Source organism: Lottia gigantea (assembly GCF_000327385.1).
Source record: "Lottia gigantea unplaced genomic scaffold LOTGIsca_133, whole genome shotgun sequence".
NCBI lineage: Eukaryota > Metazoa > Mollusca > Gastropoda > Lottiidae > Lottia > Lottia gigantea.
Window position 1 is genome coordinate 84532 of NW_008707481.1, and position 16352 is coordinate 100883.

At 32.4% G+C, this 16352-nt stretch overlaps 3 protein-coding genes across 3 annotated transcripts in view; 2 read left to right on the forward strand and 1 right to left on the reverse strand.

Annotated features, from left to right (window-relative positions):
* Positions 1–111: 111 nt before the first annotated feature.
* On the forward strand, positions 112–6180 carry LOTGIDRAFT_238157 (hypothetical protein; the record flags this gene model as incomplete). The annotated part of the gene is made up of 6 exons (XM_009049282.1): positions 112–208; positions 551–913; positions 3497–3640; positions 5206–5283; positions 5760–5878; positions 6094–6180. 6 exons carry the CDS (start codon positions 112–114, stop codon positions 6178–6180), a joined length of 888 nt encoding a protein of 295 aa, XP_009047530.1.
* A 1601-nt stretch (positions 6181–7781) lies between these two features.
* On the reverse strand, positions 7782–15450 carry LOTGIDRAFT_225142 (hypothetical protein; the record flags this gene model as incomplete). Its single annotated transcript, XM_009049283.1, has 9 exons — positions 15295–15450; positions 12918–13016; positions 12480–12549; positions 12064–12110; positions 11695–11780; positions 10806–10895; positions 8740–8902; positions 8368–8565; positions 7782–7901 (listed from the first exon to the last, which is right to left on the reverse strand). The coding sequence occupies exons 1-9, from the start codon at positions 15301–15303 to the stop codon at positions 7782–7784; spliced, it is 882 nt and encodes a 293-aa protein (XP_009047531.1). The 5' UTR covers positions 15304–15450.
* Positions 15451–15695: 245 nt separating this feature from the next.
* The window catches only part of LOTGIDRAFT_225144 (hypothetical protein), a gene marked incomplete at its 3' end in the record, with an annotated part of 3223 nt that continues 2566 nt past the window's right edge, over positions 15696–16352 (forward strand). Inside the window, exon 1 of the mRNA XM_009049284.1 lies at positions 15696–15810. The remainder of the gene's footprint in view (positions 15811–16352) is intronic.

A 16352-nucleotide genomic window follows, 5' to 3' on the forward strand; every position in this document is an offset into this window, starting at 1 on the left:
AACTCAACCGACACTGATTTTGACTACGTTTTTGACATGACGCGAAGCCTCTCTTTAATTGTCCAGTACTCTCATCCGGTTGAATACACAAGTATCATATATTATTTCAAGATGGACATTCGACAAGATACGATGTTGTTTGTAATTCTTTTCTGTTTTGGTTTGGCGCATTCTAAAAATCCTGTATTAGAAATACCGCGAGAAAAAGGTAGGAGATTTTAACTTGATTAGACTCTTCGAAAATCTGACGTTTCAAATTCAATGAAACTTTCGCTCTGGGGTGCTCCAGAGGGGCCAATCTTCCCTAACACTAACAATATCCAGTCTTGAATACCACAATTCCGCGGGTTCAAAGATGATGGTGTTTTAGTGCTTTAAGCATTAGTAAGAAGTTTGTCATTTTCAAAACTGCAAATGTCCGTTTGGCTCCTTCCAAAGCAAGTATGTAATACAAAAACTCTATGATCCAAAAATAGTAAATACAATATACAAGTATTATCAGAGACTTTTTGTACTACATCAGAATGACCGCATGTCGTTTCTATTTCAGCCTGTTCTGGTACCAATAATGGTTTAAGTTACTCTTCATCTTTTATACGACATTTTCATAAAATACGACGTCGTTTTAAAGGATGCACCCATGTTAATGGGAACTTGGAAATCACACATTTGGTGGTCGAAAATTTCGACTATGACATGTCGTTTCTTAAAGATATACGTTACGTCTCCGGCTACGTGTTAATTGCAACCAATAATAAGATTGATAAGCTAGAACTGCCCAATTTAGAGACAATACGCGGTAATCAGACAATCAGTATCGGAGGAAGAGATTATAGCCTGGCAGTGGTGCTGAATTATAAATTTGGAGACCCAGGTATTGGTTTAAAGCAACTTCACTTTCCGGCACTTAGAGGTAAATTGTCTTTGTTTGTGGCGAGATATGTTTTAATGGTTAAAATTCTGACTATAATTGCAAACAAAATCATCGTGTTCTAGGTTCCTAGCATCTTCACAACCTATATATAGTACACACCTGTGTATAGTATGCATTTTTACATAGTACACATCAGTATGTACTATGTACCAGCATATAGTACGCACCTGTATACAGTACACACCTAAATATAGTACGCACCTGAATACAGTTCATACTTGTATACAGCACGCCAGCACTCGCCTGTATATAGTCCGCACCAGTATATAGTACAAACCAGTGTCTGGTACGCGGCTGTATATAGTACGACCAGTATATGGTACGCGCCAGTGTATATTACGCACCTGTATATAGTACCCATCAGTATATAGTACGCACCAGTATATAGTACAAACTAGTGGATAGTACGCAACAATATATATTGCATACCTGTATACAGTTATTACCTCTATACAGTACGCACCAGTTTATAGTACGCACCAGTAAAAAATGTGCTTCTGTGTATAGAACACACTTGTATATAATACGCACCAGTATATAGTACCCATCAGTGTATAGTGTGCGCCTGTGTATAGTACGTACTTGTATATAGTTTAATGCGCAAGTTTGCACCTGTATATAGTACGCACCAGATAATAGTTCGCACCAGTATATAGTATGTATCAGGATATATCACACACTTGTATAAGCTTATAGTTTAATGCGCACGTTTGCATCAGTATATATTATAGTACGCACCAGAAAATAGTTAGCAGTTGTATAATAGTACGCACCAGTATATAGTATGTATCAGAATATCACACACTTGTATATAATGCGCACCAGTATATAGTACCCTATCGTACACACTATTGTATACACCAGTATATATCGTACCCTATATTACACACTAGTGTATACACCAGTATATAGTACCCTATATTACACACTAGTGTATACACCAGTATATAGTACCCTATCGTACACACTAGTGTATACACCAGTATATAGTACCCTATATTACACACTAGTGTATACACCAGTATATAGTACCCTATAGTACACACTAGTGTATACACCAGTATATACCAGTATATAGTACCCTATAGTACACACTAGTGTATACACCAGTATATAGTACCCTATAGTACACACTAGTGTATACACCAGTATATAGTACCCTATAGTACACACTAGTGTATACACCAGTATATAGTACCCTTTAGTACACACTAGTGTATAAACCAGTATATAGTACCCTATAGTACACCCTAGTGTATACACCAGTATAATTGTACCCTATAGTACACACTAGTGTATAATTGTGCGCAACAGTATAGTAGTATATAATCTTTTTAAGACATACAGAAGCAGGAAGGTAAACATTAAGAACACAAGTTATATAACTTCTAGACTTATTACAAACTACGTTTCGAAACACTTGATAACGTTACCTGTATGTGTTTCGGAACGTAGTGTAGCCTATACACCAGTATATAGTGCGAACTAGTATATAATAGTACGCACTAGTATAGTGGACACCTGTGCATAGTACACACTAGTGTATAATTCAGTATATAGTACGTACTAGTACATAATAGTATAGTATAGTGGACACCTGTATATAGTACACACTAGCGTATTCACAATTATAGTATAGTATAGTACGCACCAGTGTATATAGTACCCTATAGTACACACTAGTGTATACACCAGTATATAGTGCGCACTAGTATATAATAGTACGCACTAGAATAGTGGACACTATAAAATGTGACTCAAGTAGATCGTTCAACTAGTTCAAAAATGCAATGCAAAACGTACTTGAATGTATTCAGCTAACTGTTCAATTAAGGAACTTTTAAAGATATGCATTTAATTTATGATGCAAATGGCACACAAATAAAGTCTAATACTACATATTCCATGCATGATAAAAGCTTGATTGTTGATTCAAAATCAGTAAAAGACACCTTCTCTTTAGGACCCATAAACATAACCTTCCAGAAAGCTAAAAATGGTCTGAATTTACATGTAACCTTTTAGTTTATGTTTACAGGTAAATTATGGCTTAAATAATTATAAAATGTTGACTCTCGAAATTGGGTGCTGGGTTAGCTAACGAATTACAGAGTGCTGTCCGCCGGGGCAGAGTCGGATTAACCTATCGGCAAACTAGACAGCTGCCTTTCGGCCCATGACAAATTTTGTACAGTAAAAATTATCAAACAGTTAATAAATTTCCGCAGGCCCATCGAAAATTGTCCTATTAGGAGCGTGATGTGTGGGAATCGACCAAATATTTTGATTCTAATGGTGATGAATGCCGATATCGTGCATACGATTGATGCTGATGAGCTGATTGATCTGTTCCTGAAAAAAAAGATCGCAAACTTCCTGCCATAAAATTGTAATAAACACCATGCCCCCTCCCTAAAATGAAAATTAAACCCTCTACCGTTCGTTTGCCTACGACCCAACAAGTCCAAAATCCGCCACTGGCTAAGGGTGATCATCCTGTCTCATAACCGTTATCAAAATTTAAATGAATCAACATTTATAATTTGTTATCATTTTTTCCAGAGATATCTATAGGGTCGATTCTGTTCAGTCAAAATCCTGGTTTATGTTTTATTCATACAATCGATTGGTCAGCAATAAGTGGGCGTGGTCCAGAGTCTATCAATATGGTAATAAGTGAAGATCAACCACCATTCAATAGAAACTGTACGTATATTTTTTTTATCGTAGTGTTATATAAAAACTATGCTACCAGTGTAGAAGATCCCAGTAACATTCACCGTTTCAATTTCACTCTGTACGATTCATCTAGAGTTCTTTCCAATTAAAGACTTTTTTTTAATTCATTCCTTTATGTAATACAAAGCATTTATAAAGCGCTTATCTAATAAAAATTACTCTAAGCGCTGAACAAAAGTTAAAGCACAATGCACACAATAAAATAGAATAATACAATACAAAAATAAAGATAGTGGACCACAGCCATATACGCCCAACACGGCATGCGGATGGTAAAAACGAAACATCCATTTTAAGTTTCATCAAAATCGGTGAAAACTAAGAGAGTAATAGCATATTCAAGATTTTGGGGCAAGGGCAAAAACTCTGCTTCTAACGGTCAAAAATAGCTCAAATTCGAACTTGATCTTCGTTTCATGAATACGTATGCACATACCGAATTTCATTTGATTCCTTCAAACACTCTAGTTTTTAGAGTGTTTACGAGCAATTGATGTTGATAGAAGCACTTGCTGTATAGAGGTTAAAGGGCGATAACTCCTCAAAACTGACGTAAGAGGCCTAAATCTTGAAAATGCCTTAAATTTAATCAGAATTAAACTAAAGTTTCTCAAACCTTTGGATTTAGGTCCGACATTCATTTTAAGTTTCATCAAAATCGGTTGAAAACCAAGAGAGTAATAGCATATTCAAGATTTTGGGGCAATAACTCTGCTTCTAACGGTTGAAATAGCTCAAATTCGAACTTGATCTTCGTTTTATGAATATGTATACACATACCGAATTTCATTTGATTCCATTAAAAAATCTAGTTTTTAGAGTGTTTACAAAAAAATGTTGACGGACGGACGGACCGACGGACCGACCGACGGACGGACAGGGGTGCCGACAATATACGTCCACATAGAGAGATGTGGGCGTATAAAAACAAGTGGATAAAGTAAAACAATTTCAAGAACGATAATTGTTACAATATATTGACACCTACTAAAAAAGAAAATAAACTAATAAATGAATAAAACGGCAATTAAAAGGGAAAACTTATCTCATGTTTATAAAAATAGTAAAGCCAAAGATAAAACCTTTAAACAAAAAATATAATCACAGTCATTAAAAGGAAAAAATTATCACGGCAATTTAAACATCACAGTACGCCAGTCTAAAAATATGAGTTTTTAAGCCTTTTTTAAAACAAGAGAGCGATTTTTCTTTACATAAATGTACTGGAAGGTCGTTCCACAGTGTAGCACCAGCACTATCAAACCGTCCTTCACCGTAAGTTTTAGTTTTTACATCATTCGGTTGTTGTATCAGACCTTCGTTAGCTGACCTAAGTAATCTACCAGGTGTATAAGGTTTGATCAGTTCTTCCAAGTACTTAGGTCCTATTCCATGCAGTGACTTAAAAACATGTCTTTTCAGTCTGTTTCATTTATCTGAGTAGATAATAATTTATACACAAGCTCTGTGATATGTATGTAATAAATCTTTCAAAGTGCTGTTGATCTTATTGATGTTGTTTTTTTTTTCAGGTGGTGAATGTGCTGTTTCGTGTGAAGTTGATAATACAACACGTTGTTGGGGAGATAATCCAACTCTTTGTCAACGAAGTAAGTTTACCGTAATCCAATATAGGTGACCCGTTATCCTTCCATGAAGTATATTGTGTCGGGTGTAGCTACTGTACAGTTCCGGTACATTCATATTTCGAGATTCCATATCACAGTCAATTATGTACATCATTGGTTCTCTACATGACATTATTAGCTTGGTTACAAATGGTGCTTGTTGGTTCTACTCTCGGATGACGTGGAATAGTACGATGATTACTATGACCTCGAATAAGTCATCTTCGCCCATAATTCCAGTCGACCCAGCAGTAAAATATTGTTTCTTTCTTTTTTTTCCCAAAGTCGTGAAGCCAGTGTCGTTTTAACAAAATAAAAAAGTTTTAAAAGAACTGCTTTCAAGGAACATCAACGAAGGTCGTCAGATCTTCCATTCCAATGAATTTATTTTGTGATTATTCCTGCACAGTCACTTTCAAACAGACAATTTTAATTAACTAATCATAATATAATTTTAGTTCTACCAAACATATGTCATTCCTCCTGTCCGTATCGTTGTTATGGACCCGGTCCAGATGGCTGTTGTCATGGTAACTGTGCTGGTGGTTGTTGGGGACCTAAAGATACAGAATGCAACGTAAGTATTATTATTTTGTGTGCACAACTAGTAGGTGAACCGTTATTTCAAAATAAGCAATCCCTCGGATATCCAGAAATTGAACGCGACTGCTTATAACAACGAAGAACTGGTTGATCAATTGATCACAAAATGAAGACAATTCCTGAAAGTTGCAAGGTCAGCGTGAGTCCCTATACCCCTAAATACTCGGAATATATAATTGTTCTTTGTAGATGTGTAAAGACTACAGATTATGGAACCAATGTGTCGGAAGTTGTCCTGTCAACTATAGTAAACTCAATCAGTACTGTTATAAATAAAACCAATAAAATAGTTTTAATATTAAATTGTAAATATTGATCTTTATACTTTTACACTTCAATTTTGTTTTTGGTTTTTTTCATGGAATGAATTGACTGTGAGCCCCCTTTGACACATCTTAACAATGTCAAACTATACGACCTTCGGCTCATAACTTGACTGTATCAGCCGCTTTTTCTTATGTCACTGTTTGTAAAAGTAAACCCTCAGCTATAATGTGTGTCTGTCGAGAGCTTCGATTGGCGGTATTTGCTTGTGTACAATTCTATCCAATCGCCGCATTCAATGAGACAATAAAGGCGGCTATTGGAGTCAAGGTTCAAGTCCAAGGGCGTAATAGCTTGACATTGTTATGATGCCCTTGACAACAATTTGGCTTTACTGACTCCTCCACCTGATGATTGATAGGTGTGCCACTGCTCCTTCAAATATGTAATAAATATGACCTTGTTATCATCAACTATTTGTGATTTATGATAACCTGATGATATACTCAGCCTGTTATAAAATACACTGACCCCTATATCTGCCAGGTTGACAGTATTCTCTGCCAGGACATTATGGATGCATTCTGAACATCAAGATATCCAGTATACCCAATCTCGTCCTAGAATTTCAGAAACAAAGTTTTTGAAAAATAATTAAAATACTACAAAATACCATTTGTAATTTTATTTATGGGATAGTATCAGATTGGATAAAACTTTCTAATAACCACAACAAAATATAAAAAAGGATTTAAAAAACAAGGCAATTGATTGAGATAATATTAAAATAATAATAGCATATTTCCACCACATGACTTAATACATTTAATATAGAGCCATCTCAACATAAAAACAAATAGTTCAAATAACGAAAATGTAAAAATATATTTTAATTATAAAAGATAATACAATTTTGAAAATTCCTAAAATACTTGATGTTTGAGACATTAAAAACAAATATTTAAACATGATGGAAAGACATATTCTATATTTCACATTTGATAAGCTTGTATTCACCTTCCCAAATGTGATGACAGGATTCCTGTAGTTCCACTAAAAAACACTTTGACATATTGAAATTTTAACCATGGCTACAAGAAGCAATAATATAACATAAGGCATTTTAACACAGTTTTCCATGTGTATTGGGGACACTAATAGCATCAATTTGCACCACTCACGTAAGAAGTCTGTGGCTTTAAAACCTTTTTGTAACTTCACTATCTGAAAGGTTCTTATATATAATTTGCAGCCTTAGTGATAGTGAATAAAAGAGTTATAGTTTTAGTGAACTCACAGACCCAAGCTACAGAATAAGCCTTGACAACACAAAAAATATCATTCAATACTCAAATAAAAGAACAAAAAATACTTTCATTACTCACAAATTTTAATAAAATAGTTTTGAAAGCCCCCAATAGAAACCAGTATGACATTTTAAAACTTTCCTTTCACCAATAACTATCTAGCATCTTCTTTCTAAGCAAGCTCTTTGGAAATTGAATAATTGTTGTATAAATGATTAAAATTAAAAGAGTTTGCGTAATGATACTGCTAGACATGTAGGTGTTGAAGTAAATAAGTGCAGATAACAGAATGGTTGCTATAGCAACTCAGTCTGATTTTGGTAAGTTTAGAATGGTTCTGGTGATTGCATTGACCACATTTAAAGATTCATCTTGTACTATCACAATATCAAAATTAGCTTTATACAATTCTAGACTTTCTTCAACCTGTAAAATAACAATTTGATTTGAATTATTATATTGTAATATTTCCATCAATAGTAAGTTGTACTTTTCTAATTTTTCAAGCATGGTACTTTCCATCTTCACAATGGTCAAAATATGAACTTATACCTTGACTACAATAGCTGCCTTTCTTGAATCACAAAGGTTTGTAAATGCAGTGATTTGATTGGATTGTACACTAGCCAATACAGCACAGCAGAGCCATCAACAGAAAGTCGGTAAACAATAATCCATAATGTCTACAGTCTTTCTGTCAATATTTTTGATTGGCTGTAATCACTGGCATACAATCTACTTGCTGTATTCCATGATACAAGCAGTGACTATTGAAGTCACGTTATAAGACAAAGTTCAAAATACCTTGACCATTGTGAAGATCCTCAGTTTAGAGTATACAGTATTAAGATATAGTAATAGGTTCTAAGCAATAATCAAGTCATGTACATACCTTATGATTTAAGAATCCTATTTTCAACTCCTGAGTAAACTCTGCTCCCTCTGCCATTCGTAAATCACCTAAAGAATCTCCTAGTAACAGTAAATTTTCTCTATGTTTTAGTCTTTGAAAATAATCCGAAGAATGAATTGCGTTTTCATTTTTATTATAGATGTGGATAATATCTCCTTTAAAACCTTGCATTTTACCCTGAAAATTAAACCCATTAGAATTATTATTGTACTTACCAGCCAGGTATGGCAAGAATTTGAACATCCACTCATGAGTACTGAGTATTCATTCACTGTATTGAATAAAATTAAAATTGTGTTCCTGTTGTAAACATATATATATCTATTATAATTTATACAATAAAATACATACATTTTTGTCAAAGTCCATATAATTGGAAACAATTTTCATGTTGTTGTACATATTGGACTGTTGCTTGATAACTTCCTCTATAATATCACCAATACCAGCAGAGAATATCAATAAAGGTATTTCTAACTTGCTGAGATGATCTATAAACCACTGACAGTTATCTCTATAATACATTACCAAATTAATTGTAGACTCTTATTAGTTTTGTAAATCAATTTTTAAATCAGATTCTTTCTAAGATCACTTATCACATTAACTTAATAGAAATTATTACAATTATTTTACAACTAAAAAGATGTTTTATGGATATAGATGTCTAAATATTGATAGAGCTCAATCAAAGTGCACATTAAAACAATCTTAATAGACTACCATTAGCGTTTAGTGCAGAATTTGAATTTTTAAGAATGACAAAGATATATGAAATTTTATCACATGAAATTAAGCAAAAAACTATTATATAATTCACATGCAAATCAGAGTCAAAAATACTAACTAGCCTAATGACAAAAGAATATAATAATATCATTCATATTTACCTATTTTAATTCATAAAAAAAAATTTCCAAAAGTTTTCATAAAATCTACCACCTCACATCTTCACAATGTCAAGCTATAACTGCCTTCAGCTTATACCTTGACTCCAATAGCCGCCTTTCTTGTATCACTGAGGTTTTAAATGCAGTGATTCAATTGGATTGTACTCTTTAAAATGCAGCCAAACAGCAAGGTATAAGCAAGGTATAGTTTGACATTATGAAGAGGACTGTCTCACAAATCAGATCTTTTGAAAATTATTGGCTCTTTTGCATTGTGTTAAACCTTGCTATTAGTTTGAATGCACCAAGTCCAATAATCACTGAACTGACTTGTATACCTGAGGCACACTGACCAATCATGAACAATGTTGGCAATGTCAGCTCTAGTCATGTGACACAGGGTGAAGAAATCGTGAGATTTTTCGTACCTGAATGATGTAATGGGAGAACTAAGGAACAAAATGTGCATTAATAAAATATAGGAAGTGAGGAAAGCAGACGGAAACTCTTAAACATTTTTTGAATTGCATCAATGTCACTTGTTTAATGGACAATCTTCAGAAGGACTAGAAATGTACAAAATTCACATAAATCTTTCAAAAATACCACAAACTTGGATTTAACCTTCTTTTTCTATAGATGTCTTTTCCATATATGGGATAGTCTCAAGAAAAGATAAGTCATTTTTTTAACTTTTAAATGCAGATCATTTTATACCCGACACACAGGAATTTGAAGGCTCAAATTGTGAAGGTGAGCTGTGAACACTATTAATGATTGGTACCTGTTTCTGAGACTAACGTAAAATTGGTCAAAAAATGATGCATCTGTCCCTTTAAGTGATGAATATTTTAAGAGTTACTGCCAAAAAGAAAATGAAACAGGATGTATATTAGGGGTTAGTACACATATTATACTTTCAACCATAATATGTGAATAAATTCAAGGAGGTACAGATTATTTCTATCAATCTATTTTTGATACATATACAACATAAAAGCTAATACATGTACTGCCTATTGATCATTCTTTCTTTATGATCACTAATACAAAAAAACACTTAAATGTGATTTGCCTTCTTATCTAAGTAGTATGAGATGTTATTCATGCATACTAAGAATCAAATATCTGATCAAACGAAATTACTTTAGCCTGCATTTCAAATTTTAAAGTTTTTAATTGCGAATTTTACTTTCATTAAAAACCATTTGAATCTTAAGATCCCTTTCTTTTATTTGGAAGGATTAACGTTTAAGAGGGCTGTCGTTAGACCCTTACTGAAGTGGCTATAATACAAATAAAGCTTATAAAAATAAAACGAAACAATAGTATTTGTTGAAAAATTTATAACTTTAAAGGTAATAATCTATATTCATCCAGCTTTAAATAAATATTTAGGTCAGCTTAACATGACTAAACAGGAAGTAAAAAGAGCAATGATATTTATAGGCTGATATAAATAAGGTTTAAATAACAAATAATAACTTGTACCAACTTGAAATTATTTCATATATGTTAAGAATTTACCTGAGCTGAGCACTCGATTCTTGAACCATTTCTGTTACATCTGTTTGTGTCATATGAACTGATTTTATAAGAGCATGAGCATTGGTCCACCTTGATGAGATTATAGCAAAACATTATAATTTAGGTAATAGGCGTGGAAAAAACTTGGAGAGTTTCATCATGGACAGACAATATTATTTGATGCAAGCAAAGGTAGGACAATATTTTACCTTAACAGCTGTTTCCAGACATATCATCTGCTTTTATTGAAAAGTGAAGATGTATGTCAGTCTTGTTTCCTTAATCAGGGAGGACCCAGAATTACATCCGGCTTTCTCTTGCCTTGAATGTCATTCAAATCCATGAATTCCTTTATATCAGACAGTTGTGATCTCAAATGATTGGGGTAGACAGAGCTAGTCAACTGTTTAAACCAAAAGCTACAAAGTTCTGCTTTTGTGTCTAGTTTAAAGGAACAGATGCACCATTTAGGGGGTTGATGTGAGTCTTGAATATGTGTAAATAGTCACACAATTCCTTCAAAAATATCCCAAAAGGTTTCTTTTTTTATTTCTATAAATGGCAGTGTCTCAAAAAAGACACATGATATGAAGTCTCAACTTTTGATGGTGAGCTTTGAACACTATTACTGTTGGGCTTAGCTAAAAAAAATATACATCTGTTTCTCTCAGCCAGGTTACAATCCTGCACACAATATTAAATAAACGACAAGATATTTCAACCTATTGCATATAAATTCCTGGAAAACATTCAAATTCTCTTTTTCACTGCTTTATATGTGATTGATGGTGCCAAAATAATGTAACAAAGATTTCAAATCACTACATTAATGTGATGTCACCATCAAAATCACTCCATAATATTGTGCAAAAAAAAAAACCTCACTTACCATTCAATCATCTTGGGGATTTTTTCATCAATAGTTAAACTGTGGTCTATTTCTATAGGAAAATATTTGTCTCTATATGCCTTTGCCTAAATTGGTACAAAATACTTTCTGATAACTTTCTAACTTCTTGGAAAAATCAAATCTTACTGCCAACAGTTTATCTTTATCCAGTTTAACCATTTGCAGGATATAATATTTATATCTGGTGTAAACGTATATTCCCAATAAAAAATGATGCATGGGTCAGTGCTGAGTCTTTATATTATAAAAGTCACTTGCGTTCAGATATGGTCTTTAAAGAAATGGTAAGTTTTGAGTATTTTAAGATCATTGAGCAACTTTTTATTTCTAGAAAAAAGTTAAAACTACCTTTTCTTTGTAAGAATCTGGCATCACTTTACTCTCTTCCATTACATCTAAAACAAATATAACATTCATTGTATAGCAATAGTACAACAACATTTTAACAGTAACTTACAACTCTATTATCTTTAGTTGAAGATCTTTGTCCAGAAGATTTATTGATGCATTCTAAATTATAGTGATCAAATTCTGAGGTCTATATTACAAAAAAATATTGTATACATGTCAAAAAGGCTTACATGATTTGTTCGCTGATCTAAGTAAGCAAAACAACAGCCAACCAATCAAGATAGTCAAATCTTATTTGAATTTTGACAAAGCAATATCACATTGAACTATTTTTACTAAGTGTTACTAAACTATTATTAGCCATTGTCGGGCCTGTTAAATCATATTAAACATATAAACATATAAGAACTTACTGTGACATGTTGAACAAATCTTTCCTTTATTGGAATATTTTGATAATGTTCTATCAAAATCAGCTACAACCTACATAAAACATTCAGTTTTAATATTTTCATCAATTTGTTAAGTGTTTAATCAGAGGTTGAGGTTCCTACCAAGATAAATGATATAGTAAAAAAATGAAAACCAAACAAACACTTATAAGTATTTTCAAATAAGATATTTGTGCACATTCAGGAACATTCCAAAACCTTAGCACATTTCTATTTTTTTTTTAACTACATAACAAACTACCCATTCATGTTAATGGTTTGAATCTGACCCTGATATGTATATTGTGGACTTTGGTTAACAATTTGAAACTTCCTCTTACAGATTTCAACTTGAAAAGACTAATTTCAAGATTTCCAGAAATAACAATTGTTAATCATTGACAAGAGAATGTATATTACCTGGAGTTTCTCATGCCCATCTTGAACCATTTGTTTAATTATCTTATCAACATACTGAGGATCTTTCATGTGAACATGGCTACTGTTTAATTCTTCAACCTGAACAGAAAAGAAATTTATAATACAATATCATTTAAACAAACCTAATTCCCTTCACCATATTTCTATTCATCTAAGAGCTGTAAAAAAATAACTAAAAATTAAAATTGTTCTGGAAAAAACTTCTTAGCTCAGATATAGAAGTAATAAGACTAACTAATTAAAATCTGATATTTCAAATACCAATATTCAAAATAATTTCAAGAAATGCTTTCATAAAAATGACAATTCAAATACATACAAATATAGAAAGTTGGGAGACCTAAAACTACTGACTATATCTGTTTTAGTCATTCTTATTTCTTTGCTGTAAACTTGTTAAAGTTCAGACTTTAAGACAGACCAGGTAAAGAGTAAGACTGAACACTGTGCAAACAACTGGTAAAGTGAAAGTAAAAGTAAGTTGCTATGTTTTATATAGAAGATATAATATTTATGTATGTTAGGTAACTAATGGTAATACTAACTACTTAACCATGAACTTAATTAACCTTACCTAATTATCAATTCTAGTTGATCTAAATTGTCAACTGTACAATTAATACTAATACTAGTTAATATGGTTGTAGAAACCAGTCTTTTTTGATTGGACATTCAATTATTGGAATGATCTGCTTTTGTTAATCTTTTTTTCAACAATATGTATTCATAAATTACAAATAACAAATTACATATATAATATATGCTATGGTTTCAGAAACATACTCAACTGCTTAACTCTGTTAATAATTTTATTCTGATTTATTGGTACAAAATATTTCACCCCCTATCACCTACCAGTAACAAATCTTTCCTTATCATTTCAACCAACAAGGCTGACAGAGATAAATTCTAAGATGTTTGCTGCGTACCAGCTAGTAAGAAGGAAGCCATGAATCTTAGTCTTTATCCTTGTGAATAGTTGTTATTTTTTTTATTCCTTTTCTTAACCAAGACTTGTTAGATAGTAATTGTATCTCCCACACATTGTGTTTATTTACTGACATCCGTTATTTCTGAATCAAGTTATAATTTGGTTATTAGGCTTACATAGCTGAACTATAAAAAAAAATATGTGGTCAAAGATCATCTTTATTTCCTTATTAATTATAGTTATACAGTGTTAGTGTTTCACCACGTTCCAATCACCCAACCTAAAACAAAATTCATAAATTCATCAAGAGCTCTATGATCCCATTGGACAACATCTCTATTGTTAGGAAAGTTATACTTATCATAATTAAGATAGGTGATACTGGGAAGTGATGAATAACCACCCATTTTTTGTCAATATATGGAATAATCATTTAACATATGTTGAGTTGAACAAGTAGTAGACTTTATGTAGTAACAATAACCTTATAAGCTTTCACATTCTAGATTTACGTACTAACGCTGATGTTATCATGGACGATATGTGATACAGTCAAGTAACCTAATTTCATGGAAACCTATTATTTGTGGATTTCCGCAAAGGATTAATAATTTACATGAGCGACCTTGCGCGACCTCCACATTAGTTTGTTTTGATAAACATGGGTTTTCTCTACAATGTCAGCTAGTAGAATGAATCCAGTATTTTCAAGCAGTGTAAAATGTATTAATGTATACTTTGACAAATACAAAATGGCGGATTTCACTTATTACCAAACGTCACCATTTTTTATCCGCCGAATTTCCTTATAATCCCAAGCAGTAATCGGAATTCCAAGTGTCGTCTGCTAGAATGTAATCCAACAAATGAAGTCAAGTTCTGTGTTAGTAGAAAATTTCTATGGAACACAAAGTGGACCATATTCTTATGTTATTTCAGTGACTTTTAGCAATAAATCACGCTACGTATCTTATTTTGTCAGTCACTATTTTTTTTTTAAATCGTGGTTCTTTCAAGGAATTGTCACTAGTTATAATGAATTGATATTAAAGATAAATACTAAGAGAAGTTAATTATACCACCCGGTATCCATACAACGTATTTTTCTAGACTTATTTATAGATCAAACATTGTACATGAAAATAGGTGACGCATTCTGCCGCCGTTGACGAGTTGGTTGCTCATGAAATATGGGTCAAAGTGAAGGATTAATAAAGAAAATCGAAACAAACCAATTCTTATTATTTTGTAGAATATCTGAGGAAACATTTAAGACATAAAAGATTTTTTTCGTTTTTTTAACTTTGACGAAATTCGGTGTTGAATCCTTAAATCCACGAAAATAGGTTACACCACTGTACTCTTGATGAATTACTGAAAAAAGTACTCCCAAGCAATAAAATTTTGACAGAAAATGCTATTTACAAAAGACATTATCGGTGTTTAAAGCCCTTTCCGTTGTGAACTGGTTGAAATATTTGTTGGACAAACACTTGAGTACAATATTTACTAGGATTTAGTAAAGAGTTTGTGGAATTTCTCCTTCTTGAAGTAAAGCAATGTTTACAATTTCAGACTCTTTTCACACTTCACGTTAGAGAGTTTAGCAGGGGAGGTAAGTAGTTAAAAAATGGATTTAAAAAATATAAGACGAAACTTTTGATTATATTGATTCAGAGAATATCTTATTTATACACATATTCAATTATTACTGCTGTTGACTTTTCCATAAATTGCATTTTCTGCTTTCACTCATAATCACATTCAGTTTAATACTCTTTATTTTCCGTTTATGATTAAAATAACAGAAACAATTTGTACGAACCAGCAGCCATTACTTGTTTATTTACATTTTTATCAAAATAAAGAAGCATCATTATTATGTGTCTTGTTTTAATCTTTATGACTACGATTAGCGTCAAGGTCTAGTACACCTAAACGGTACGTTGTTCCTTATTTTGATCTTTATTTCTCTTCATACAATGAGTGACTGATAAAATGCAATGCCAATTTCTTGAGTAACTGACAGTGACAAGACTGACAAAAAATGTCTGTTATAGACTTATGGATCTGATTAGGAAATATACAGTGGTGTAACCTATTTTTGTGCATATAAGGATTCAACATTGAATTTAGTCAAAGTTAAAAAACAGAATTTTTTTTTTGATGTCTTAGATGTTTCCTCAGATATTTTACAAAATAAATAAAATTGGTTTGTTTCGATTTTCTGAATGAATCCCTCACTTTGATCCATATTTCATAAGTAACCAACTCGACAATGGCGGCAAAATGCGTAACCTATTTTCGTGTACAATGTTTGATCTATTAATGAGTCGAGAAAAACACGTTGTTATACCAGGTGGTATAATTAACTTCTATGTTAACGGCCACTGAAGTATATATAGTAAAATGTAGCACATGTCAAAATCTTGAACTTTGAGTACCGTACCTAATTTTTAATCAGTTTCTCTGAAAAATCAAAG